Genomic DNA, 26,176 nt, shown 5'->3' on the forward strand with positions numbered 1-26,176 from the left:
GCATCGTGACTTGGCAGTCTGGGCATGGATAGTTCAGCCTCTCTGTGGCAGAGATGTAGCCATAGCTTCAAGAAGCACGTGTGTGAAGCTGCTGGTGATGCTGCACCCAGTGAGACTCCAAACACATCAATTGCCTCTTTGAGAAGATAACCGTTCCCCATACGAGACAAGGTCAGCCCATACCGCCTGATATGCTTACTTGCATCGAGATTTACGGTTAGAGCAAGTAAATGCGGTAAACAAGCTGTGTAAAGACCCCTGCCTTGGTTTGCCTTGGTTTGTCTTGCTTTCCCCGCTTCATCAGGAACAAGCTGCCAGAATGTCCCAAGTTCAAATCAGGGTGCAACCTCGCCCACTCAATGGGCAGCCGAGGCCTTCTGTGCTTTTCCAAGTTAGTAAGGTAACGTTGTATTACGCCCTGGCAATGCTCGACGCCCAAGAGCTTGTGGGAATCGCCATCCATGTAGGACAAGGAACAATAGACGGAAAATTGGTGGTACAGCAGCATGTACGAGTACGGCGTCTTCAGCAGACAGCGCTTCTTTCCTGAAAAGGTTTGTACGAGTAGTACTAGTTACTAAGTCAATTACACAACAGGCCCCATGGGGAAAGAGGAATGGATATCATTGTTTCTTATAAAGGGGACCGAGGGCCCGGATCGCGACCAGGGAAACTTTGGACCCTGTGCAGACCCGGGAACACGGTCAAAGCTTCTCCAAACCGCGGCCACGAAACATGATCGCCAAAGCCGTCGCAGCTCTTCTGCTGGGCAGCGGCCTTGCCTCTGCAGCTGGCCATCCGTTGACATCCAAAGCCGGTGACAAAGTCGCTATTCCAGACTGGGATATCAATTCCTCTTCGGCAGTGTCGAAGGATCTCAAGGGGCTGTCCAAGCCTGGTGTCGACACTTCATCATGGTATCACGCCGGCACGTCGAGATGCACCCTCATGGGTTGTCTTATCAATGCCGGAATCTACAAGGATGAGGATCTGTGGTACTCGGACAACCTGAATCACTTCAACTGGGGCCAGTTTTCGGTACCCTGGATCTACCGCCACGAGTTTGCGCTCTCTCCCGCCAAGGGCAAGCATTTTATTTTGCAAACAAACGGAATTACATCCAAAGCCGATCTTTTTTTCAATGGCAAGCAGATTGCCGACTCCGAATACCAGGCTGGTGCCTATGCCGGCCGCACCTACGACATCACGAGCCTCGCCGCCAAAGACAACGCCTTTGTCGTCCAAGTCTACCCAACAGACTATCTCTACGATTTCGCACTTGGATACGTTGACTGGAACCCGTATCCGGCCGACAACGGATCGGGAATCTGGCGTGATATCACCGTCAAAGAGACTGGCTCCGTTTCCATGGGTCCCATCAGTGTCATTATCGACATCGACGACCCCGTTGAGAGCAGCCCTGCCAAGGTTACTATCCGTGCGGAAGCCCAGAACCTGGAGAACACTGCAGTTGTTCTCGACGCCGAGGCCGTTGTAACTGGAAACTCATGCTCTGGAGGGCCTCTGAAGCAGACGGTTAAGCTTGCGCCTGGTCAGAAGAAGCTTGTTCAGTTCACGAAGACGATTAAGAACCCAAAGATCTGGTGGCCCAAGCAATGGGGTGACCAGCCTCTGTATAACGCAAAGGTCACTTTCTCCGTCAACAAGGCTGTTTCAGACACAGCTCAAACCAACTTCGGCGTCCGCAAAGTCACTTCTTTCGTCAACCAGTACAACGACACTCAATACAGCGTCAACGGCCATCCCTTCCAAGTCAATGGCGGTGGTTACGGCGCTGACATGTTCCTGCGATGGGATAGCGACCGTTTCACACGGATTGTCGAGTATATGCTGGACATGCACCAGAACACCATCCGTCTCGAGGGCAAGTTGGAACACCCAGAGCTGTACGAGATTTGCGACAAGTACGGATTGATGGTCATGCCTGGCTGGGAATGCTGTGACAAGTGGGAGGCCTGGGCTTACAACGATGAACTTGCCATCTTCCCGCCACCCGTCTGGGATGACAACGACTACCAGACCGCCAACTACAGCATGATTCACGAGGCTTCCATGCTTCAGCCGCACCCCAGCGTGTTGACATTCCTCGTAGGAAGTGACTTTTGGCCCAACGACGAGGCGACTGATCTCTATGTCAACGCCTTGAAGAATGCTGGCTGGCAGACTCCCATCATTGCTTCTGCCGCCAAGCGCGGTTACCCGGCTCTTATTGGCCCTGGTGGTATGAAGATGGACGGCCCCTACGATTGGGTGCCTCCCAACTACTGGTACGACACTGAGCCTTCCGAGGACCGCCTGGGTGCTGCCTTTGGCTTCGGCTCCGAACTGGGATCTGGCGTTGGTACTCCCGAGTTGGGCTCCCTCAAGAGATTCCTCAATCAGAGCGATCTAGACGACCTGTGGAAGAATCCTAACAAGAACCTATTCCACATGTCTACCAACGTGTCTTCATTCTATAACCGAAAGATCTACAACCAAGGTCTCTTCAAGCGTTACGGCGCCCCCACCTCCCTGGACGACTATCTCCTCAAGGCCCAGATGATGGACTACGAAGCAACCCGAGCCCAGTACGAGGGCTTTGGTGCCTTGTGGACTGCTAGCCGCCCGGCAACCGGTAACATCTACTGGATGCTCAACAACGCTTGGCCAAGTCTTCACTGGAACCAGTTTGATTACTACCTGCACCCTGCTGGTTCTTATTTCGGCACCAAGGTTGGTTCCCGATTTGAGCACGTTGCGTACAACTACCAGAAGAAGGAAATTTGGGTCATCAACCACTCACTGGACCAAACTGGTGCGCGCAAGGTCGATATCGAGCTCATCGACACGAACGGCAAGCAGATCGCCAAGCAGTCTGTTAACACCAACACCAAGGCCAACTCGGGTTTCAAGGTTGCCGACATCTCCAGCCAGGTTAACAAGCTGTCAAGCGTTGCTTTCCTGCGCTTGGTTCTCTCTGACAGCAAGGGCAATGTTCTGAGCCGCAACGTTTACTGGATCACCAACTCCATCGATAAGCTCGACTGGGATGGCTCAACTTGGTACTACACTCAAGTCACCAGCTTTGTCGATTACACTCCTCTCGCCAAGCTGTCTACCGCTCAGGTCTCCGTGACGACTGGCAGCAGCAGGCATGCAGCTGGCGTTCCGGGAACACAAACTCACACAGTCACGCTTGAAAACAAGTCTTCTGTACCCGCTGTCTTCATCCGATTAACTCTTGTGGATAAGAGCGGCAACGACGTGAACCCCGTTTCATGGTCTGACAATTACGTGACTCTGTGGCCGAACGAGAAGCTGCAGCTTGAGGTAGGAGGATGGGATGCAAGTGGTGACAGCATCCAGGTCAGTGGCAGGAATATCAAGGCTACCACTGTTAAGCTGTAGCTGCAGTAAAGCGTATGCTGCAACCGTTTATAGTCAACGAATAATTAATAATGAAATTATGTTTAAATTTCTTATTCTTATTTCTTCATCTTTGCTAATCAGTCGTAAAGTCGTACATCCCTCCATATTACAAGCTTCTGCCCATGCATCGCTATCTTCGTACATGCCTGAGCAGCTCGTTTTATCATAATCATTACACAAACTTATACAAGGTATCGGAATCCCTTTCTCATCCTTAGGGCCTCGTCCAAGTCCTCCAGCTCGGCTTGCGCCGTCTTCTCAGTAACATCTGGTCTGGCCTCCCAAGCCATCTCGCCCGCCTCGAGCTTCTTGTTCAGGTTATTAAGGATCATCTTGAACAAGACGTTGCCGACAATGGTGACGCCGAACATGGCCAAAACGATGCCGTAGCTCTTGCGGTATCCGTTCTCGGTCAGAGCCCAGACGTAAGAGCCAGCTACGTTACCGAGCTGACTGAAGGCGTTAACCATGGCGATGGCAACGGCACGCTTAGCGGGAGGACGAGGGAACGAGGAGCTGATCCAACTGTAGAAGACGATGAAGCCGGCGTATGAACCAGCTTGCAGGAACAGGGCGACGTAGCGGGCAGCGACGTTGAGGGTGGACATGGAGATGACGAAGCCAATGATTCCCATGATGATTGGGCCGGTAATGTGCCAAAACTAGAGCAATATGAGTTAGTTTCTAGTTGCACCGATATTTTATAAATACGTAGAGGAGTGTCGGTAACTCACCTTTTCTTGTGTGCGATCGGCGTTCCATGAAACAGCGAGGGAGACGAGACAAGCAAACACCCAGGGAGGAGAGCTCATGAGGAGAGTGGGAACATAGGCAAAGCCAAGGGTTCCAGTCAGAGAGGGCTATCAGCTTGTTAGTTGAAGTCCATTTTGATGGTTTTCAATACTTGGTAGTGGTAGCACTTACGAAGAAAGCATTGAATGACAGACCAACGACATAGGCTGTCAGGGTGAGCATCATGATGTAAACCTTGATGTCCTTGGCGCACATGATGAGACCGTCAAACACTCCCTGCTCCTTGGAATCCATATCCGCCTCACCAACATCCTCAAGCATACGCAGCTGAGCGACCTGCCTCTCCTCTTCAGTGAAGCCGCGAGCATTGGTAGGCAGATCAGGCAGGATGAAACCTGCCGAGATTGCGATGGTCATAGTGGCAGCGCCTTCAATGAAGAACAGCCATCTCCATGCAGCGTGGCCCAGGACGCCCTGCATGTTTGACAGCACTCCAGCGGCCACCAGCGAAGAGAAGGCGTTGGAGATGAGGTTACCACAGAAGAGGAGGGCATTTCGGGTGGTGAGTTCACGGCGCGTATACCACTTGGACAGGATGAGCAGAGCACCTGGCAAGAAGGCGGCCTCGACGAAGCCCAGGAAGAATCGAATGACAACCATGTCTTTGAAGTCATTGGCAAGGCCAGACAGAGTGGAGATGAGACCCCAGAGAGTCATGGCACAGCCGATGTAGATGGACGGACGGGTGATGCGGTTGATGAACATGTTGGACGGGACCTGCATGAGAATGTACCCAACGTACAGAATGCTGAGACATGTCGCATACTGGGTGTCGGTGAGGTTGAGATCCTTCTGCAGACCCTTGAGACGCGCCGCTCCAATGTTGTTGCGATCCAGGTAGTTCATGATGTAGATGAGGATGAAGAGCGAACAGCGCATGTCAAGCTTGCGCTTGAGGCTCTTCTCGACTTCAGCTCGCCGCACCGGATCCATGGCCGCAGCTGGGTGAGGCTTCGGCACATCGTTTGTGAGCGCATGCTCGAGATTCTCAACTCTCTGCTTCTCGGCCTCGAGAGTCAGGTCATTGGCCCGGGAGATGTCGTCAGTCATTGTGAAAAAGAAGAAGGTTATTGACGGGCTGGAAAAGAAGCAAAGACTATCAACAACGCCTCAAAACGACGATTCCAGGACGAGGACCACCAGAGGAGGTCCGGCTACTGGAGTACCGAGGGCAGAGCTTTTATATAATGCACGAATTCAGAAACTGGGTAGCACTGAGACACCCAACGGATAAGCGTCACATGGTCGTGGCGAACAAGGGGGATAATAACCCGAACAGTGGTAGCAGCGTTGTATTGAATCCAGTCCCCGGAGTCTCCCCGCCATTAACCCAGATACATCCATACTTTGTTCAGCTTACCCGTCCATGCTCCCCCAACTTTCCCCGGCGGTATGGAGGTATGGAGATGATGGAGAACGAGATCCCCGTTTCCAGGCAGCCTAGATCAGCGTAGACCAGCCACAAGAGGAACACTCCCGGCTTGCCTTGGGAGAAGTGATTGACGGGACGCATGATGATGGTGGAGTCAGTTCGAGGAACCTGAGTCAAACTCGCCGGTAATTGGCGGCGTTTGAAGATTTGGAGAGAGCTGATGGGGTTAGCTAGCGAGAAAAGAATTTTCTTCTTCTTGACTTTAATTTCTTATTACGTATCTATACAGGTATAGCTCAATTCCAACGACTCGCGGGTTCAAACGCCATTCTTAAACCTACATGTACATACATGAAAAACTCCCGAAGGCCAAGGCTGGGCGCCGTGTAAAAATCTCCTGAGGACGGGAATAACGCCACCTGGGCACTATGGGCGGCATTTTTTCTCCAAGCCACAGCACAAGAGCCGCCGCCTATGTGGAGTTGTTCTGCCTTTTTCTTTTGCTTGGCCTTCTAGATTGTAGATCCCCTGGTCGCTTTCTCTTGTGGCGTTGGGAAGCGGGGAGGAACACGGGAGGGAAGAAAAAAAAGTTGGAGAGTCATACACCGACGCCATGTATTTCTAAGACGACAGCCTTCAAGTCCACATTTAAGCCAGCCTTCTTTGACGATCAATCTGCTTCTAATTCTCCGTCCACGTTTCTCACGAACCTTGAGTGAACTACAAGTATTGGCCTACTTCATGACAACAGCCATCTCAGCGTCTGGCTTCTACCACTACAGTAACACTGACTCGGCAAATGCTCCTCCGCCTGCCGTCGGTTTAGCGACCAGCGAGGCGTCGGACCACGTCCTCAAGCAAAGCCATCATGATTGGTGCTGGACCCGCTGCCCCCTGGTCTGGTTGGGCAAACTTGCTACCCCCCACGCTCACTCTGGGCCAAGAATCCCTGACCGGAAGAGCGAACCAAAGCCGGGGATTCGACTCCTAGCTTGGCCGGCACGCCGGCACTGGCGTCATGGTCACTATTTCGCCGATGGAATGCCGTCAATGGAGCCCGTTTTTGTTTCTGTGTGTGTCCGACGGTTTTTGAGAACAGGGACAAAACAAAAAAGACTGATGGGCTTCTCCGCAAATTCTCTATTTAGGCTAATATACGAGGCTCAATGTCTCCACTGAATTGGGTGAAATATCACCAATGCATAGTCACGTCCTTCAACCCTGTACGAAGTGCTAGCCTGCTAAAATATTATTTAATGCCCAGTGCTCCGTAAGTAGCTGACAACATGCCATCCAGCTGACTCGGACGCGATGGGTGAAATTTTTTTGGTGATGCCTAGAAGAGATTTAGGCGAATAGCGGGAGAGTTTTGTTTCCTATTTACTGAGCAGACATTCGGCACGACTCTCCGTATTATGACAAGTCGTGGTTGACTGTTGGCGCATTCCCGACCTTGTAGATATCATTTCGCCTTCTACAGTATTCGTCCGTATTTACTAGTGCCTTATTACTGCAGGTATACACACTGCCTAGAGTTTAGACTACATGCAAATACCTCTATGCTCCGTATTACTTGTTGTCCATTCGTCCTCACTACAATCCGAAGGCTGAATTCGATGAAGGTCGCCTTGCTGGCCATTGATGTGTCACTATTAGTGGCACTTGTGACGGCTGTGGTATATGGGCTAGGCGTAACAAATCCAACTCTTGGATTGAACGTCAACAAGGGCAGCCTATTTTAGAGTCACAGCCATCGTTTGCTGTCTTGCAAGTAGACCAAGCAGGCAAAGGGGATGTCCTGATTAGATCAAGCATCGATATGTGACGAGGCTACCCCTCCAGCTGTCCTTGCTATCAGCTCAGCTTATCGTGCAAGCTTCCATAATGTCGGGAAGGCCAGAGGGGGCGATCTCACGCTTGATGAGGAAAAGGATTTCGCCTCGCAAGACCACACAACAGAGATTACACCCCTTCAACCGCACGTCATAGCCAAAGACAATTCTTCACCACAGGTGGCCTTAATTACGTGTCTTATACTTTTATCTATCGAGTTACTTCTTGGGCACTTGAAGAAGGCTGAAGGAGGCTCTCAGAATGGGCTGAAGACCCTCATGGTCCTGCAAGGGCTCTCGGGCGTTCGGAGAGACGGTATCTTTTGTTGGAATATCAGCTCAAACCCTACCGATGAATTTGTTTCCTAAACTTTGCAAGACTCCATCTACGACTCGAAGTCTCCAATTTTGGGTATCAACTTTAATGTCTAGTGTCACAAGGAAAATAGCATAACAATCCGATAACAAATTCAGAATCGTTCAATGATGCACGACTTTAATCAGAGGCGATTTTCACAAAATAATCTTACATGACCCACGTAATAAATCACACTACAGTACGTTCAGTTCATCACGGCAAGTATTGCATTATTGTATCACTGTTGGACTCACCGAAGAATTCACATTACATCATGATCAGTTAATGACGGTAGGATCTTTCAGCGATGCTGACCTGTGCATTGATTCACACTACGCTCACGGCCAGCTCATTCGACAGTCATTCGACACTCATTCGACACGAACATTCATCATTACCAGTAATTTCGCTGTGAATCAAAATCAGAATTACATTCAAAAGCCATGAGATTTCCACTAGACCCTCCCCTCATTCACTTCGCTTTTGATAAGTCTCTGCATTGTTTTAACGCACTACTGGCAGTTTCATTACTCCCATTGTGACTGCTACATGTGACGCTCCTCGAAGTACTCTTGGACTTTCCTGAGCTTCAAAATCAAGTCAGTAGCTGACTATCATCTCTGATCAGAGTTATTTGGATGATGTACTCAAATCCCCGAACCCCGAGCTTCAGTCCTCAGGGTTAATTCTTAACGACAAATAACTAACATTTGGAACAAAGACTCTATTCACGATGTCGAACAATTGGCCTGGCTCTCCCAACTCCCATGGAGGAAGCCCTCTAGGACCAATGGGAGCTTACCCAGGCTGCGAGATTTGCCAAGGAAGGGGATGGTATACCCTCGAAGTTCAGTATTGGCGAGAGAGACAGTGTGATTATGCGGTGGGACATTGCACAATCTATGGCCATACATCGGGTTGTCAGCAGAGGTTTATCGAATCTGGGAGAACACAGCGCTTCTGTCCTTGCGGCTGGTGTTTGGGGAGTGGTATACGGAGGGAACTGCTCACTCGTATCGAGCGACGTGATTGCAGTTGCTGGACCTGGGGCTCATAGTGAGAGGGTGCTTTGAGAAGGTTTTGGTGGCTCTACAAATACGTGCGAACTGTAATCGTGATCCAGACTATTGTTGAGGAATAGTTTATCACAGTCGAACGTGAGTAAGCAATGGTAATCTGATTAACACACCTGAGAGCAAAGTTGTGATTTAACCAGACCTCGTGTGAGCCGTTACTTGACGAAGTCCTTCATTTATCGTGCTGTGTTACGCTTCCAGTGCCAGTTCAAGCCTAACGAACTGGGAGAGCCAATCCAGCAAGGTACGTTTGAGACTTCGATCAACGACAGGAATTCTAGTCGCGATCCGACACGCCACTCGACCTGCGGTTCCTAGAGTGGACAATGAGATTACCTTAGGCCGGCTTTGAAACCGTGTCGAAGCTCGCAAACTTTATTTTTGGCTGTCTTGAGCCAATGATTGTATGGCTCGGCACCTCCATGAAGGTTTCCAGGACACACAGTGCAGCGTGTTTTCCACCACAAATCACACATTCAGCCACATTTGGCTGAAGATAAGGTTCCCGGTTGGCTGCAGATGAAATTTATGTCCGTGTATCAGAAAAGTAAGTTCTCCCATAAAATATAAAGACGGCCTGCTTTCCACCAAGATGTCCACCAATTTGCTAAAGGAAGATGTAGGTAATTTGCCAAACTCATCGTACGTAAGATACGTTTATTGGGAACCGCACAAGCGCTATTGCTACAGCACCTAACAATAGAGAACCCAGAAACACTGCAAGTCATGGCAAAATCGGAAGGCAAGGTGCGGATTTTTCTGGAGTCGGTCACTCACCTTGTGCCTGGCAGAGATCGTGACGAAAAACTCAGCTTCATTAAAAATATCGTCTGCCAACTTCACTGGAAACGGGACTTCGACTGGAGCCAAGAGCGCATGTACCCATACGGCGATGACTTCGGCCTCAAGAACAGAAATTGCTTTTTTCTGATTGATCACCACGGCGATGATCACACAGCTCAAGAGGAAAGCGTACCAGTCATATGGTATAAGTGGACGGGAGAGTCCCTGTAAGTCGGACCCTTTGAATCATCTGATCTCACCCTTGGCCTAAGCTGATAAAGCTCCCAGTGTTCATAAGAACGAGAATCTTCCTCTCAGGATACAAGAAGAGCTCAAGAAATGGCCATTCATATGGGAAGCAAGGAAGCTCCCTCGGCTTCCCAGAGGTCCAGATGGGAAATTTGAACCAAAAGTCCAACGCGAAATTATCAGGTCCTTCCTCCGCCAAGGTATACCCCTCGTCCCAAGGCACATCGAATTCCTAAGAGAGCAACCAGAACATGCACTGTGGCTCAAGGCTCATTTAGATCGTGAATTGTGGGCTCAAATCGAGCCGTTGTGTGAGCTCCCGAAGGAAGAAGAGTAAAGGATTGATGTGGGTTTTATTATCTAGAACAGGGCTGGATAAGATATGCTAGCTATCGGGATCGGGGAGGAACTGGCCTCGTTTCTGAAACAAGACGGAAATTAATACACCCTCATAATCGGTGAGATAATTTGTCATCGAATACGTGAACTTCGGTAGAGGTATCGCCTTGGTTGCAGTTGCCAACCTTGAAAATAGCTGCCAGGTCCGTTCCGTTCAAGTGACATGTGCTCGGCGTCTTGAATGTCTTCTTATTGATGCTAACCGAGAGCACATTAGAACGTAACAAAATGCGAACTAAGAAAACGTGCATGTCAGGGGCATCTCCACATTGTTGGGGAAAGCAAATGTCAGACTACTCCGCAAGAAGCGCTTCTTTGCAAATGGCATTCTATATGTGAGACTCTTTAACTCATTTCGAATAGTGGCCTTGTACATATTATAATGTAACCGCTCGCGAATCTTGCCGTACTACTTGGTTCTGCTATCATCATCATGCAGGAGAGTCTTCCTGAGTGACTCATTTAGGCGTCCATTCACATCACAACGCGAATGACATAACCTTTGACCCTTGACTGGGAAGTGCCATCCATCCACGTTAAAAGTTGGTCCGTGGATACGAGTAGTTATAGCGTCAAAAGTCTCAATAAGCGCAATTGCCGACATGCAATAGCCGATGGAAAGTTACCGAAAGTGACCCGCAACAGACATGCAGAGTAGCCCAGAGCCGAAACTGGGCCGTTGTTTCGGTCGAATGGCAAACGTCCCTACTGTATCTTACGGTCAGTATCTCGCTGTTCACTAACATGATATTTATGGATTGAACGTGGTTCTGTTGTAGAGGAAGAGAACCAAGTCTAGCATGTCTATGATTGCAAGAGCCGGAACAAACCGGAAAAGTGGTGTCGCAGGTTCTTCGTAAACGGCTCGAGCTTTGTCGACTGCCGCCACAAATCCGTTCCAACGGATGCATGGCGTGAGACCTGTTGTGAAGGCCAGCGTGGTGCGTTTCTGGACAGTGTTGGAGCGCTCATTGCCTAGGTAATTGGCAAAAGGCACCATAAATAGACTTTTTCCATCCTGGTATCATGCATACTGGCTTGGAAGAATTCTCCGCAATACCGCTGATATATGCTTATACTCCGTCTCTCCGCACTGCATCTTCATTCCGCTGATCACCTACTGTAGTCTACCCGATTTGGTAACACCAACTAGCCCTCCAAAGCGGAAGTCATGAAGCGCGAGATCGCAAGATGAATAAGTCCATATATTCAGTAATATAAGTGCCCAATCAGCTCATCAAGTAGTCCTTTCGTCGAGGAACGCCTGTTCAGTCAGCACCCGAATTTTACGACATAACTATAATAGCAGGTACTAGAGAAATATAGATATAATAGCAGTTATTGTAGAAATGTAGACATAGTAGTAAGTACTGGAGAAATTATCGCTATGGTAGCAGATACTTAAAGAACAGGTGTATAATTTAACGCGCGGGTGTTTGAAATCTTCTCGGTCTCGCTTTTTCTGACCTTCGCTTGTCTCCGTACCCTAGAGAAGTGATCCGGGTGCAGTCGTATCTACAAGGAAATAGTTTTTAAAGCAATAGTCTTTAAAGACATTTGAACGGAATGAAACCCAATAAGTCAGACTCCGATTTTTAACAGGGTTTTACCACGCGTCACGCCTATCCCACCACCGGAAACTAATGTGGGATATTGTCAACTAACTGGCTGATGAGTATGAATCAATCGGTAATGACGGCGCAGTGCATTAAAAATCAAACTTTGTAAGCATCAGAAATTGTTTATTACTAAATAATTCTCATACATCATTTACAAGCAGCAAGCGCTCGGATCTATATTCCACACTCCAGTAATGCAACTGCTGGTGAAGATGCGCAACCTGACACGTTCGTGGTGGGGCTGATTAATGGAATCATCACTTCATTCACGTATGTCCCTTCACAAAGAGTCCTTGAAATTACAAATCAATTCATTCTTCTCTTTCTTGGTAATTTGCTTCAACTGAATGACGTCTGTCTATTGCGGCTCTTTGGCTCTGTAAGTTATAAACTGGGGTTACAACAGCGAGTTACAACAATCGAAATAGCTGAGCTCATAAACACCGACAATATCCGCCCACTCGGTTTACGAAGTGCTCCGACGTATGACAGCACGCCATCTACTCCTCATAGCATTCTAATCGCGCCAATCTCAGCCTCATTAATCCATCTTCATTTATCCACGTTCCTCAACCTCAGCTTCCAATCAATTGGCAATGGCAAACCCTCTAAAGTACACATATCCTTCTCCACTGGCCGGGTTTGAGAATGGCCCGCCGTTGTCAGATGAGAGAAACGAAGATGGAAAGAGCTTTGTCAATCCTCAGCGCGAGAGCCTGAGCGAGGCCTACACCAAATTCACTGAACCACTGGATAACGGACGAAGAGGTGGCTTGTAAGTCAATAGTCTTATTAAACTCTCTTCACCGTCCGCGCGATGGGCGTACTGCCGTATAACCGACACTAACATGTGCTCAACAAGCGACATACACATCTATTATTTCCAGCAAAGCAAGGAGCAAACTAAATACGCGCGCGAGCTGTGGGAACGTATCCGACGCGAGTGTAAGTACATATATCCAACCCCCACGAGTGCTAAGAATGTACTAATTGCAATTGGCATGAAAGTCCCGGAGCTGAGAGTCTACACCTTTTGGGACCGGCCAATCGGACCACACCCAGTCGCCATGTTCGAAGTAAACGTCTTCACTCCAGCACAATTCGGAGCTTTTGTGTCTTGGCTAGCCATCTGGCGGGGCCCCCTTTCTGCTCTGATCCACCCCAACACAATTCCTGAGGAGGGAGTGTCGGAAGCTGAGTCTGGATATCGTGACCATTCTCAGCGAGCCATTTGGATGGGCGAGAAGGTGCCTCTGGATTATAGTATATTTGCTCGGTCGTCTTAGGCATGCAGCTGGGTTTCACTTCGGTCCTCTTCTATAAGAGGCTGCTTGTGCGAGGCATTGTTATTATATCCCATTTACTTACGATACGGTCTTGTTCATTACGGATATTATGTTTGGAATAGTATAGTAGTTTTTGATAATCGATATCATTCACCCCCCCAAAGATTACATCAGAGTTTGCTATCAGTCCATTTAGGATTTCTCTTCTCAACAAAGGCCTTCAAACCCTCTTTGATGTTATCTCCAGCCAGTAGCTTGGGATGCCAGAGGCTGTTACTGATACGAGTCCCTTCATCAGCGCCTACACCTTCCCACCCCCAATTGATTCCTTGACGAGTCACAATAACTGAATCGGGACTGTTCTCAGCAATCACTTTCGCCCACTCTAGAGCTTCATCCACAACATTCCGACCCTCGGGACAGACTACGTTGACGAGGGCCCAATCCTTGGCCTCTTGGGCTGGAAGCACTCGTCCTGTCAGCATCAGTTCCATGGCGCGCTGCTTTCCTATCGTACGGACCAAACGTGGCATGGCTCCTGCAAACGGAGCTACACCACGCTTCACCTCGGGGAAACAAAACTTTGCGGTAGCACTCGCAATGACGAGGTCGCAGTTGACCGTCGCCTCGAAGCCTCCCCCGTATGCGATGCCGTTGACTGCAGCTATCACCGGCTTTTTACCCGAGCGACGAGAGAGGCCGGCAAACCCGGAAGGTGGCATTTCTCCGAAACTACCTGATCCAATTTCGCCATTCCACGCTTTAAACATTCCATTGTTAGACATGGCAACATCAGCTTGTTGGGCATATCTCATGCTTACCTTTCAGATCAGCTCCCGCTGAGAAAGTTCGCCCTTCTCCAGTCACGATGGCGACCCATAGCGAGGGTTCCTGATCAAACCAGTCAAAGAGCGAGTGGAGCTCCCAGCTGCCCTTGATATCGATAGCATTGAGAGCCTTGGGTCGCGAAATCGTAACGAGAAGCACACGAGGAGCCGGGAAGGATATTTTGGCAATGTTTATCTCCGGGGGAGCACGGGCAAACTTGGGTGAAGACATGGTGAGATTGATATGTGTCTATAGCAGCTTGAAAAAACAAATGTCATTTGGAATTGTATATAGCCATGCTCGAAAGAGTGATACTGGTAAAGCAAAACACTTGATACTTATTAGTTGAAAGGGGGCGGTGGTCGGTAAACCCAGCAACCGCAGCCGGTTTAGTAATACCAAGGGATGCCTAACCTAGGCACGGAGCTGAGATACCCCAAATCTTGATGGCGGAGCGAATGAAGCTCGCAGATACAATATTGCCGGAATCTCCGTCTACTACCTAGGTAGTGAACCGAGAAGCCGACCCCGCATTCTCATCCCTGCGCTGCTTCAGCTGCTATAAGCAAGGCAGACAGCAGACGAAGTGCAGGCACTTATCCCAAATGTAGAAACAGAACGTGAGACTTTAATGTAGATAAATACAGTATAGATTGGTATTTTGTTCATATGGAAATGCATGTATGCTGGCTAATACCTAGCTGCATAGATACCTTAAGGAGCTATACGCCTAGTTTTCCTTTGACAATAAGATTTGACCGGCTGTGGTCGATTGATAGGTAAGAATGGTGACTAAGCTTGGCTTAGCAGGATTTCTTGATATACCAAGGTAAAAGAAGATTGGTTCCTCGGTCCTAGAGGGAAGAATCAAGACGGACTATTGCGACGAAATAACCCAGCCAAGACGGCGGTCATGCTCCGCGGAGAGCGCGGCCGCAGCAGCTAGATCAAATAGCCCATGGACTTTTCTTCGCGATCTTGTCCTTATAGCGGCCGCGCAAGTCAAGTCTATTGTGTTGTGTTTGGTGTCAGTCGAGCCAGTTCGAAGGTGCGTACGTGACCCCCTGTGGTACTCTGCCCAGTCTCACCTTCAACTTGCGGCATGATTCGTAACACCTTTCTTCCAGGCCTATTAGTACTAGTAGTAGTATTTCTATTTGCTCTTTTAACTCATGGCCATACAGTCTCGTCAATGCGGTATACTAGCTTCTCTCCACTGACTTTTCCTTCCTTCATCTCCTGCATCCCAGCAATGGCGCCAAGCAAACCACCTGGCCCTACACGCTCCGGGTGTGTCTTCCATTTACCTTCCGACCAGAGCTTCTCTGCAATGCCAAGAAACTCCTTGCCAAAGGCAAAGTACGTCGGTTCTGCTGGCCATCTCTCGCCTTCAAATATGTAACTCTCGCCTGAAACACTGTAGCCCAGGAAGAAGATGGACCCGACGTTTAGTCGAGGGATTTCGATACCAAGTAGATTGACATAGGTGCCTCCCTCTGTGCTGATTGCGTCGGCACAGATAGCCGCTGTTGATTCAATAGCGACTGTGTCAAGGACTTGCGTCAGTTGGTTTTGAGTATCGGCCCGGACTTGTTCCCCAACCTTCGGATTGTGCTACTGGGCGTTAGAAGATACCCGAATCATGAAGCAATGAGCAATTCCAAAAAGCAAAAGAGAGATGTCTCATACGTAGTCATAGACAATATCGGCGCCACGGTCTGTGACGAGTTTCAAGTTTTTCGTCGAGCAAGTCGTGAGTACTTTTCTTCCAGACCTATCGACGCAGATACTTAGCAGCGCTTTGAGAAACGATCAAACAGCAACACTTACAGTTTTGCGAATTGAATAGCAATAGTGCCAGTGGCTGTACTTCCTCCATAGATGAGGATCGGGGCAGCACTCTCGTTTTCCCGTATTGGATTCTCATCTGTGCCAGGCAAAGGTAATCCCAGAAAGTGGTATAATGCCAATCCCACAGTAATAAGTGCAACCCCTACAGTTGCTGCCTCTTCCCAAGTCACGGCATCAGGTATGCGTACAACAAGGTCACCCTTGCTGATGATGTACCGGGCGAATGCTCCAGTCTCTGGGTTGGCATCATTGCCTGTTATATGTGAGTTTATATTGCACAATCCCCTCTTCCTGATTACAAAAAGGATTGCTACACAAGAAGATGTATATGCGCCCAGCCGACTTACCTCCATGAGCGCATCCCGCAACACGATCGCCTATCCGAAGGTCTTTGGTGACAGCTGGGCCTATTTCTTGCACGATGCCCGCCCAATCACAACCAACAAGCGTGCCGTCATCGCCAGTAGCCTCGAGAGTCGTCCAGTCAGTAGGATTAATAGCGACAGTGACTACTCTGATCAATACATAGTCGTCCAATAGCCGTGGAAGTGGAATAGGCTTTAGTACTGCGTGGCCAGCACTTTTCCTAATTAAACCGTAGTTTTGCATGCTATCGGCCATGGTGCATGGATTATAGCAGTGCCCATAAAGGGAAGTAAGGGCGACATATATGAACTCTATATAGCGCTTTTAGAAATAGCGAGTTTTGGGCTGCCGTACTAAAAAAACAGCTGATCCGTAGATGGTTCAACAGATAGCTTATAAATCAAGCGAATTGCGCAACGGTGCTTCTGCTTTCATCTGCAGTTTATTAAACTGTTTGGGTTAAGCTTGCCTCCTACTGCTACTGGTATGGTGCCTCTTAGGTGCATGTTACAACCTGAATCCTACGTCCATACCTTTATCCGAAACGAGAGAAGAACTGAAGAGAAGCACTGGATTGACAACCTAAGCATACCGGGTCCCTAATATGGGGTAGGTTGTCTAAGGTACAACCTTAGGCCAACAGCTTTACATGCATATAGTAGAGAGAATAGGAAGTAGCCTCAAGTAAAATAGTAAACATATAATGATAAACGCAGCGTAATTTTATCAGTTGTAATACTTTATTAGTCATGGCTAATGAGAGAGTCGGGCTGGGAACTGAACAGCCACTCGGTCTTTAGCGGGTTGTAAGCTCGGCCGAACAAGGTGAGACTCCACACTTTCCACGAACGGCCAAGATGATTGCAAGAGACCGTGGAGCATCATTTACTGCATCTTCAAATACGTAGTTGGTCCGGCATTTTCTCATCATGGACACGCCTTTGAGGCGGCGAATCATGCGAGCTTGATGAAGCGCCGTCCGTATTATTAACGAATCCTTTCGCTCTTAAGTGCACGGCATACGAAACATGAAATGGACTAAGTCCGGGCAACTCTGCTATTTGGAGAAAGCCTGAGAGCATTACGAAGTACATATAGAACCCAACCTGCATCAAACATGTGGCGAATGGCGGACGAACAGCTAATCAGTCTAAATAGCAACAACTCAGCAATTACTTGAACTGTTACCGCAACGATCAGGGGCACCAGATTCACTACCTTGTTCGTCGGTCTCACACACATTGTATTCAGCCTTGGAACTTGACCGTGACGACCAAATGCCCAACATCAGGCAAATCAAGGCATGCTGTCGGTGTCGCCTCCTGAAGCTCCGCTGCGACAAGACCAAACCGTCGTGCGAGAGGTGTATCCGGGCCGGAACCAACTGTTCACTTCGCTTTGACGGTTCCGCACAAACAGAATCAGCATCGAATCCTCCTACGGCAGAGAGCACCGCCATCAGCAACGGCTCTGTGCGTTCGAGTTCCGATCAGTCGCCATCTCCAAGTGACAGATCCGCGCCCTCATCTGACACTGTCACCACCGAGAGAGACCAAGGCTCAAAAACAGTGAGAAGACGGCAGCGCGCGCATCTCTCCTGCACACGGTGCCATCGTCTCAAGGTCGGATGTGACAAACAACTGCCTTGTTCACGATGCCGTCGTTCCGGCTGGGGTCGGCAGTGCACATACACTCATCGAGTCGAGAATGACTCGTCAGCATCAGCGAGCGATGCGGCACCGGACATTGGCTTCGTAGAGTCGAAAGAAGATCCCAGAGACATTTACACTTCATGGCATGCGCGACGCCGAGGCACAACCCATTGGAAAGCACTTGTACTACGCGTAAGTAAGATTCGTAGATACCCCTGCATCACAAGCACCGCACGCGGATCCAATAAAGGGACAGTTTGCTAATATAGGTAAATTCAGATCGAGAGTTCTGCCCTCAAGATCGGTCATCTATTTCATCATGCAGAAAACATCCACCTGGTTCATGTTGACTGCGCGACGGACATTCTCCTTCCAAGCAACTTTCCCTTCAATAGCCCAGGTGCTATTAAATACTCGTCGCTCGATAAAGTCCGCAGTCTCATCTGCACCTACCGTAACAACTACATGTCCTTTGTCGACGCCTACTTTTCTCTATACCAGCCTGTGCACCCCATCATCGACCCTGCTCGCTTCATCGAAGAAATCAACTGCTTCTGGAATGATCCTTCGGATATCGACGTCTCCTGGCTATCCAGCTTCCTCATGGTTCTGGCACTCGGTTGCTTCGCCGAGACACGGGATGCGACATCAACAATCGAACTTTGTCTAGCAGCCGAGGCTTGCATGGCCAAGACACCGTTCATGGTTCGGCCAAGCATGTCAGTAATGCGTACCATGTGCCTCATGGTCCTTGCTAAGCAACTGGCAAATGGATCATGTTGGTCCTTTGATGCCAGTTGGACGCTGCTCGGCATCATTGTGCGGCTCGCCGTTTGCATAGGCCTCCATAGGCCGCCACTTGCTACTCCTGTTGAAGACAATGCGATGACTCAATCCGATTGGCAATCCAGTCAAATTCTATGGATAACAATAGTCTATTTCTGCATACAAACAGCGGCGATTACTGGCATGCCGTGTCTCCTTTCTTCCGACGACATCCTTCAAAGAGATGAGATGCAAGACGCCCACTTGTCTCATATAGAGGAGCTCGGCCCGTGGCTATCTCTCAGCGATTCATTTCCTATTATATGCAAAATTATAGCCAGAGTCAATTCCAGTACCGAAAGGCCTTCGTACGACGAGATACTCAGACACAACGCCGACATGAGAAGACTCATGGCCACCACTTTGGAACATTCCGGCTGCCGAGGCCCCTTACGTGCCGTCCTTGATATTTTCTTCCGCCGCATCTTGATGGTCCTTCATCGCTGCCACGCGTTGCGCCCCAATGCTCCTACATTACATCCGGTTTCGTACTGGGCTTCTCTCGAATGCAGCCTGGCAATCCTAGTACATCACCGCGATTTCTGCGAGCACATGGGAAATCCTGATAACCGTGACCTATTAGGCCGTATGTATAAGCTCGACTTCTTTGCGGCTGCTCTGACCGCCGGTATTCATCTGCTGCTAGTAGATGCAGTAGATGCACCACTTGCGGATGGATTTTCTATACCGCCCAGGCAGACAATCCTCGAAACGCTCGAGACCTGCACAGAGATATGGGGCAGGGACGAAGAGAGATCGATTTGCTTCCGCGCCGGACACAGATCATTGACGCAAATTCTCTCCATGCTTTCTGATATGGACAATCATGAAGTGCCTCATTCATAAGCAACTTACATGTATACTTTCATCCGGCCTAAGTGTACCTGTATTTTAATCATCTGCTTCCTGTATACCAAATTCTGCCAGTATGGACTCATTATGCTGTCCTACACTTGGAACTTCTCCCATATTCGCCCGCGAAGCATCATCAGCTCCAGGTGGCAGCAACCCAGGAACGATTCCGCCCGGCGTCTTCACCTCGACCCAACGCTCTCTCGCTCTCAGCTGGGGATGATTCCACACTCCTTGCATGTCGTTCACGTTTGCATTGGCGATTCCCGCTTTATCCAGCTTCTCAATAACTTCACCCGCAGTGAGGCTGGAGAAGCAGGCGCAAATAATCTTCTTCAGCTCTGTCCGATTAGTGCTTCTCAGAGAATTATTCGCAAATCGCTCATCCGTCGCCAATGATGCGTTGCCCAGCACATCTCGACACAAGACAGCCCATTCTCTCTCGTTCTGCACGCCCATCATTACAGATGCTCCGTCAGCTCCCGTCTCAAAAGGTCCATACGGATATATCGTCGCATGAGATGCACCCGCTCGAGCTGGCCCCGGCTGCCCATCAAAAGCGTAATACATAGGAAAACCCATCCACTCAACCATACTCTCTAGCATCGAGATGTCAATACGGCGGCCTCTCCCAGACTTTTCACGCTCCAAAAGGGCCGCCAGTATGTTTGAATAGGCGTACATTCCGGCCGCAATATCTGCTATAGATATGCCCGTCTTGGCCGGCTCCATCTCGCCGCCTGTTACATCAAGCATGCCCGATTCGCTTTGCACGAGCAAGTCATATGCCTTCTTATCACGGTAAGGCCCATGCGATCCATAGCCCGAAATGTCGCATACAATAATGCCCGAATTCGTTTTACGGAGCTCTTCATGCGAGAGCCCAAGCCTCTCCGCCGCACCCGGCGCCAGATTCTGCACCATGATGTCCGCACGAAGAAGAATCTTTTTCAAGATGCTCAAGTCACGCGGGGTCTTCAGGTCCAGCGCAAGGCTTTCCTTGGAACGGTTGGTCCATACAAAATGCGACGATACGCCGTTCACGCGCGAGTCGTACCCCCTAGCAAAGTCGCCCACGTCGGGACGCTCAACTTTGATGACTCTGGCGCCCAAGTCGGCCAACTGCCGAGTGCAAAAGGGGGCTGCGATGGCTTGCTCTAGGGAGACGACGGTGATGCCGTCCAACGGCAGAGCTTTACTCCGCGCAGTGGTTACGGTTCTCCATTTAGAGGGGATCCGGGGGGGTATGACGTTGGCAAATGTTGGCCTTATATGAGAGTAGGTGTATGAGTTTCTTGAGAGTTCATGAAGTGTTTTGCGCCGGGTGAATGTTTGCCAAAACATCGTCATATGTGAGAATTCCCGCAGCAGGCAAAAGATTGCAGACGTTGAAGAACAAAGATCCAGATTCTACTGGACCAATTAAATGTATATATTTAATATGTAATGCTCTGAGACTTTTCGGGTATTTGAAGTTCGTGATATAGTAGCAATAGCAGCACTGAGCTGATCACGTAACTTGAAGCTACAAGTCGGCGAATGGAACATGTCGCCTTTTTACTTGTAATTGCCGAGAAAAGCGAGGGGAAGCGGGGCAGTGTTTTCTCTAGGTACATAGCGACGCCGTTGACCAGCAACACATAGTAATAGCCTCTTCACGCCTGTATACCGATAGAGTTGTCCACGCTGCATCTTCCACGGAGCAGATGGATTCAATCTCATCACAAGTCTTCTTCTTATCTTGAAATACGCCGAAGTCCCCAGTCACGGGTTCCGCCCTACTTTACTTGCCTCTTTTAGCAAACGCCATAGATCTAACAAAAAACTCTCTTTTGGCTCATAGCCAAGCGTGCTAAAGATCTGGGCTGTTTTCTGAGCCCAGATCTGAGCCCCCCATTTCAGCCCTGCGAGTCTTCATATCTGCAAGCCACACAAGCTAGGTATCATGAAACGTAGCGCTACTGTACGCCTCGGGCCTTTTACCCTCAGAGTCAATTCTTCGACAACGCAACACCAAGTCAGCCACCAAAATATCGTTCTACAGAAAAGACAAAACGCTCACTTGCTAATCGTCCCTCCGCATTTTCTCGTAATGACCGAGATTAAGTGAACCGCTACTATGCACTCGTAGATGTCATCGGGGTCCGCTCAACTCCACCAAGGTCACCGGGTATCATCGGCAGATCTCTGCGGGACTTTTATTACACGATGATACGGGGTACGAGTACGGGGTGCATCTACTCCGCAAAGTTTATCGCGACGGGAAGTTAATCTCGATGGACACGAATCCTCTGGGGAGATGGCGGTATCGTCGGGGATGGTGTGTCTATATGATTCATCACCAGAGGCAAAGACTCGAGTTGAGTTGGTAGAAACGTTTCTTTCAACTATTGCTATCGCTACTAGCCTAACCCTAATGGTATAAATATAAAAAAACGCGTAACAAAATTCATATCTTCATAAAATTGTTGTACAGCTTCGTAACCTGTGCTCGGGCAATTTATGCCAAAGGCGCGCAAGTGAAGGGGGATCTAACGGTTCCATCGCGGTATTGGTTTTTCTGTAAACGCATATTAGCATCGTGTTTAGGAGAGTGTGGTGAAGAAGAATAAAACTTACAATGTCAACAGCACTGGCATATGTACCCGCCACCAGCACAACAAGACCAACAATCATGGAAAGACTGCTCAAGATCAAGTGGACAAGGTTTTTCCGCTCAAACATGCTGCCCTCTTTGAGGAGCACGAACCAGAAGATGGCGGGGAAGTAGTAGGTGAAGCCCGAGATGAAGAGAGAGGACGAGATGGCGAGAAGGTCGGAGAAGAAGGGAATGGCCTCGGCAATGACCCAAGCGATAATGGTGAGGACGGCGAGCATGCTAGCCCAGATGATGTACGCCCTAGGAGTGTTGATGTATCGGATGATGGAGTTCTTGAAGGCGCGTGAGAAGATGAAGCGTCCGACGACAGTGCCGTTGATGGATCCCGAGATGAAGATGACGGGCAAACCAATACCGAAAGCAACCTTGGAGATCAGAGGGCCAGCAGAGAGCAGAGCGGGGGACTTGACGTCCGGTCCGACAAAGGCATAGATGACTGCACCGGTGATGGTGTAAATAGCAATCTCGATGAGTCCAAGAGCCCAGATAGACTTCTTGTAGTCCTTGGGGGTGTGCATCTCGTCCATGAAGGAGAACTGGCAGATGGAAAAGCTGTAGGCAAAGACAATGTTGGTAATGGCAATGAAGGCATCGACAAAGGTCAAATCCTCCTTGGGCCAGGCAGACCAGGGCACTGCCGACAGTCCACCATCGTGACTAGCCTTGATACCGGTAGCAATCATGGTGATACCGATGGCAATGATGATTGAGGCGAAATCAATGTAACCCAGGATGGCCATCTCGGTGAAACTGGGAGGAAGCGCCAAGAGCCAGAGGATGATGGCAGAGATCGCCGCAAAGCCTAGAGAGCAGATGGCGTTGTCGGAGATGTTGAGCAAGGCAATGGCACCAGTCAAGCAGTGAGATCCGATGAGCAGAACCAGCTGAAGGGCAAACATGGCTCCAACCAGCTCGTATCCAAATCTGCCAGCGACCAATCTAGCGGCATCGGCATAGTGGGCAACCTCGGGGAACTTGATCTTGACCATGCCGACAAGGTCACTTGTGTAGATGGCAAGAAGACCAAGACCGACAGAGCAGATGGTACCAGCAACCATGCCGAGAGTGGCAAAGGCGCTGGGCAGAGACAAACTACCAAGAGCAATAGCCTCAACGATGAGGACAACGGTAAGACGCTTCCATCCTAGACGGTTGAACTTGTGCTCGCCCGCCGCTGCGATGGCTCTTTCGGCATCCTCGCGGAATTCCTCGCCCGTCTCACCGGTCGCTTCGTCGGAGAGGTTAGGGTTGACGATCTTCTTGCTGTCGTAGCGGCCCTTTTCAGAGCCTGACGGCGAAGTGATGGACGTATCAGACATGTCGGATACTTGTGTGTAGATAATATATCGATAAAAAGGTAAGGAGAGTCAAGTATTGAGAGGAGGGCTGGACGGGACGAGGCCCTGTGTGTATAAGAGAAGTTCGTGGGTAAAGACCCAAAGAGACGGGAGTATGCCTAGGTATAACCCGGATGTGGAAGGAGAGACGGAAAATGGGATCGAGTTGATTGGTACCCAAGGCCGATAGCCAAGTCTTATTTAAACCGCCAAAGTGGATGGATGAGAGGAAAGAGGAAACGAGATGAAAAGTGCGGAGGTGGAGGAAGAGGCAGTTTAATACCCCAAGCAAGTGGTTCGTGCAGATCCAGGACGATCCCCAAGCGCCTCGCCTCGACAAATTACGGAGCAGATAGATAAGGTAAAGTAAGTCTTGAAAGTAAGCGTCGGATTCTGGGTTTGCCATCTGTTACCAGGTCAGGTAAAGGGCCGAAGATGGAGCATGGGCAGAAGCAAGCACGAGTAGGTACCTACTGTATAGCCCAGTACTACCGTACGAGTACGAGGACTCTACTCCTACTCGTCGAAGCAAGCTAATAAGGTTGCAGAGACCAGAGGAGAGGGCCGGGGTGGCCGCGTCGTCGGGGCCAGAAGCGCCACGGATGGAGTGGGCGTAATGGCTAGGTTCTGGCTGTCCCCAAGGTTCGAAGTGTGCGAACGCCTCCGGCCACCGGATCTTTCCACGGCGAGCTGGATGAAAGCTCCGGGTTCGGGGCTGGTTCGGTGCTCCATTATGAGTAGATAAGGGAAGAAACAGCGCGGTAATCCAATGATAATGACTGGTGCGGCGTGATTTGGTTTGGTCGAAGCAGCCTCGTGCATCTAGACTCGGGGCTGGTCCTCCACTTTGGCCAGCACGATAGACGACGCAGGGGAGCATTTCGAGTTGCTCCTCCAGTTCAGCTTCATGTTCCCATTGTCTGTCTGCAGCATCTCCTCCACTTGTTCCCTCTCTCTCACGTCACGCCCTCTCTCCAACTGATCCCTTTAGCTGAGGGTTCTACCCCAGACCTCCCCCGCAAAAGACCATCGCCAGCATCTGGCGTCAGCAACCGCTTCTCCGCATTCTTGTACGTAAAAACAAATCGTGGCCGGTTTGTCGAGGCACATCATGGCGGTTGAATCAGCATTGCGTCTGTACTGCACGATGTATCTCGGGCTGCCGTCTTTTCCGTAAACCGTCCAGGCATGGATTCTCGTTCATGGTGGGTTGTCGTTTGAGAGGAGAGGCGAGTTTCCGCCAAGTGGAGCCCCCCGAGCGGCTCAAGATTTTTTTTCAGGTTCTTGGTTTCTTCTAGCCCCGAACCCAAAACGTCATTGCGTTAAGCGGAGCCCTACAGCGGTCCACCGAGCCCACTGAGGCAACCCACTAACAACTCCACCGAGCCCACTGAAGGCCAGGCGCTGTCCACTCGACACTCGCTGAAGCAGCCCACCGCCGCATACACGATGGATCCTATTGCGACTCAGTGCCAGTTTTGATGTGTCAAGACTCCAGCGGAGATGGCTCGGATGGCCAGGTTTTTTCGTCTTTTCGCTCGAATAATGCCTCGTCGGGCGGACGCTGTGGCCAACGGAGCTTCTCTTTCTCACAGGTATGCCCTGTTCAGGGACAGGTACGAGCACAAGTTGGGGGTACATACGAGTACAGGCACAGAAAAAGGCACAGAGAGATAGCAGCACGGGTTGATACGTGGCCAAAGCTGGGCTGTGAATGACTCTTGTTCCGTCACGGGCGAGTAATTGTAGTCATTGGTATTGGTAAAGGCAAAAAGATCAGACGGATGTCGCTGTCAGCGGCGAAAAGAGGACGGACGGGCAAGGAACTGAAAAAGCGTCAACCACTGACACTGCCGAGATTAGCAGCAGCCCAGCCGCCTAGGAGGGCGAGGGCACCAAGATGAGATCCAATGGCTTGACGGGCAAAAGTTCTGCACACCACCTCTGCGGCATTCATTGCCGGCCGCGCCAAGTACGTGCCTGCGCAAGCCTCACATCGCCCAGTGTGCCAGTCATCGGCCTGATGATGTCTGGCTGACCACGTACATTCCAGGTTCTTAGCCCAGCCCGAGGTACAGATCGGCCTTTTACGGTAACGACGGAGCACAAATTCTCCGGGACAGGTACATACACACAGGCAGCCATACACACAGGCAGCCTGCTACTGACCAGCACAATTCGGGTACCATTTACCGGGCAGACATGGTTCAATCCAATCTAATGTCCTCAAGTCGGCCTAACAGTTGCAACACCTGATGCAAACTGAACTCCTTGTCCTTGTCCGCTACGAATAAGTGGTGCTGCCTCTTTCAGCAGGTCCAGGCCTAACAATCCCCCCTAAGCCTCTTTCATGCCCGCCCCTGTAGGGCCTCCATGGGCCTCTTAGCGAACCTTACGGGGGCCGAGCCGCTGTACAAACCCGGCTGGAACCAATCTCAGCCACATTATCAATGGATTGATCGCTGCTATTTTTCGCCATCGTTTTGTCACCGGAAGTCACCTGCAGTAGCCCCTCTGCCCAGTAACCACATCCGGACTAGCCCCGCGGCGCTACTGCCGACGATCACTTCCATGCGCCTTCTCGAAAGCT

At 50.0% G+C, this 26,176-nt stretch overlaps 10 protein-coding genes across 10 annotated transcripts; 4 read left to right on the forward strand and 6 right to left on the reverse strand.

Moving 5' to 3' along the window:
- Positions 1 to 621: 621 nt before the first annotated feature.
- M431DRAFT_362876 (glycoside hydrolase family 2 protein) lies at positions 622 to 3,663 on the forward strand. Its single transcript, XM_024914577.1, has one exon. The coding sequence runs from the start codon at positions 736 to 738 to the stop codon at positions 3,406 to 3,408; it is 2,673 nt and encodes an 890-aa protein (XP_024778018.1). The 5' UTR covers positions 622 to 735; the 3' UTR covers positions 3,409 to 3,663.
- Positions 3,612 to 5,175, reverse strand: M431DRAFT_78889 (hypothetical protein; the record flags this gene model as incomplete). The annotated part of the gene is made up of 3 exons (XM_024922755.1): positions 3,612 to 4,091; positions 4,164 to 4,289; positions 4,354 to 5,175. The coding sequence occupies 3 exons, from the start codon at positions 5,173 to 5,175 to the stop codon at positions 3,612 to 3,614; spliced, it is 1,428 nt and encodes a 475-aa protein (XP_024778019.1).
- A 4,392-nt stretch (positions 5,176 to 9,567) lies between these two features.
- M431DRAFT_14866 (hypothetical protein) lies at positions 9,568 to 10,375 on the forward strand. Its single transcript, XM_024912781.1, has 2 exons — positions 9,568 to 9,890; positions 9,952 to 10,375. The coding sequence occupies exons 1-2, from the start codon at positions 9,607 to 9,609 to the stop codon at positions 10,247 to 10,249; spliced, it is 582 nt and encodes a 193-aa protein (XP_024778020.1). The 5' UTR covers positions 9,568 to 9,606; the 3' UTR covers positions 10,250 to 10,375.
- A 2,151-nt stretch (positions 10,376 to 12,526) lies between these two features.
- Positions 12,527 to 13,216, forward strand: M431DRAFT_77495 (hypothetical protein; the record flags this gene model as incomplete). The annotated part of the gene is made up of 3 exons (XM_024922582.1): positions 12,527 to 12,705; positions 12,793 to 12,875; positions 12,939 to 13,216. 3 exons carry the CDS (start codon positions 12,527 to 12,529, stop codon positions 13,214 to 13,216), a joined length of 540 nt encoding a protein of 179 aa, XP_024778021.1.
- Positions 13,217 to 13,316: 100 nt separating this feature from the next.
- On the reverse strand, positions 13,317 to 14,486 carry M431DRAFT_110715 (hypothetical protein). The gene is made up of 2 exons (XM_024911761.1): positions 14,038 to 14,486; positions 13,317 to 13,976 (listed from the first exon to the last, which is right to left on the reverse strand). Exons 1-2 carry the CDS (start codon positions 14,273 to 14,275, stop codon positions 13,387 to 13,389), a joined length of 828 nt encoding a protein of 275 aa, XP_024778022.1. The 5' UTR covers positions 14,276 to 14,486; the 3' UTR covers positions 13,317 to 13,386.
- Positions 14,487 to 15,160: 674 nt separating this feature from the next.
- Positions 15,161 to 16,523, reverse strand: M431DRAFT_137979 (hypothetical protein). Its single transcript, XM_024912570.1, has 4 exons — positions 16,243 to 16,523; positions 15,875 to 16,148; positions 15,734 to 15,818; positions 15,161 to 15,658 (listed from the first exon to the last, which is right to left on the reverse strand). The coding sequence occupies exons 1-4, from the start codon at positions 16,514 to 16,516 to the stop codon at positions 15,215 to 15,217; spliced, it is 1,077 nt and encodes a 358-aa protein (XP_024778023.1). The 5' UTR covers positions 16,517 to 16,523; the 3' UTR covers positions 15,161 to 15,214.
- A 1,015-nt stretch (positions 16,524 to 17,538) lies between these two features.
- On the forward strand, positions 17,539 to 19,584 carry M431DRAFT_492566 (hypothetical protein; the record flags this gene model as incomplete). The annotated part of the gene is made up of 2 exons (XM_024917015.1): positions 17,539 to 18,105; positions 18,193 to 19,584. 2 exons carry the CDS (start codon positions 17,539 to 17,541, stop codon positions 19,582 to 19,584), a joined length of 1,959 nt encoding a protein of 652 aa, XP_024778024.1.
- On the reverse strand, positions 19,490 to 21,069 carry M431DRAFT_110725 (hypothetical protein). The gene has a single exon (XM_024911762.1). It carries the CDS (start codon positions 20,938 to 20,940, stop codon positions 19,630 to 19,632), a length of 1,311 nt encoding a protein of 436 aa, XP_024778025.1. The 5' UTR covers positions 20,941 to 21,069; the 3' UTR covers positions 19,490 to 19,629.
- Positions 21,070 to 22,090: 1,021 nt separating this feature from the next.
- M431DRAFT_3327 (hypothetical protein) lies at positions 22,091 to 23,568 on the reverse strand (the record flags this gene model as incomplete). Its single annotated transcript, XM_024914368.1, has 2 exons — positions 22,091 to 22,150; positions 22,210 to 23,568. The coding sequence occupies 2 exons, from the start codon at positions 23,566 to 23,568 to the stop codon at positions 22,091 to 22,093; spliced, it is 1,419 nt and encodes a 472-aa protein (XP_024778026.1).
- A 147-nt stretch (positions 23,569 to 23,715) lies between these two features.
- M431DRAFT_362923 (hypothetical protein) lies at positions 23,716 to 24,683 on the reverse strand. Its single transcript, XM_024914579.1, has 2 exons — positions 24,057 to 24,683; positions 23,716 to 23,992 (listed from the first exon to the last, which is right to left on the reverse strand). The coding sequence occupies exons 1-2, from the start codon at positions 24,464 to 24,466 to the stop codon at positions 23,863 to 23,865; spliced, it is 540 nt and encodes a 179-aa protein (XP_024778027.1). The 5' UTR covers positions 24,467 to 24,683; the 3' UTR covers positions 23,716 to 23,862.
- Positions 24,684 to 26,176: the final 1,493 nt, after the last annotated feature.

Source organism: Trichoderma harzianum, assembly GCF_003025095.1.
Source record: "Trichoderma harzianum CBS 226.95 unplaced genomic scaffold M431scaffold_3, whole genome shotgun sequence".
Taxonomy (NCBI): Eukaryota; Fungi; Ascomycota; class Sordariomycetes; order Hypocreales; family Hypocreaceae; genus Trichoderma; species Trichoderma harzianum.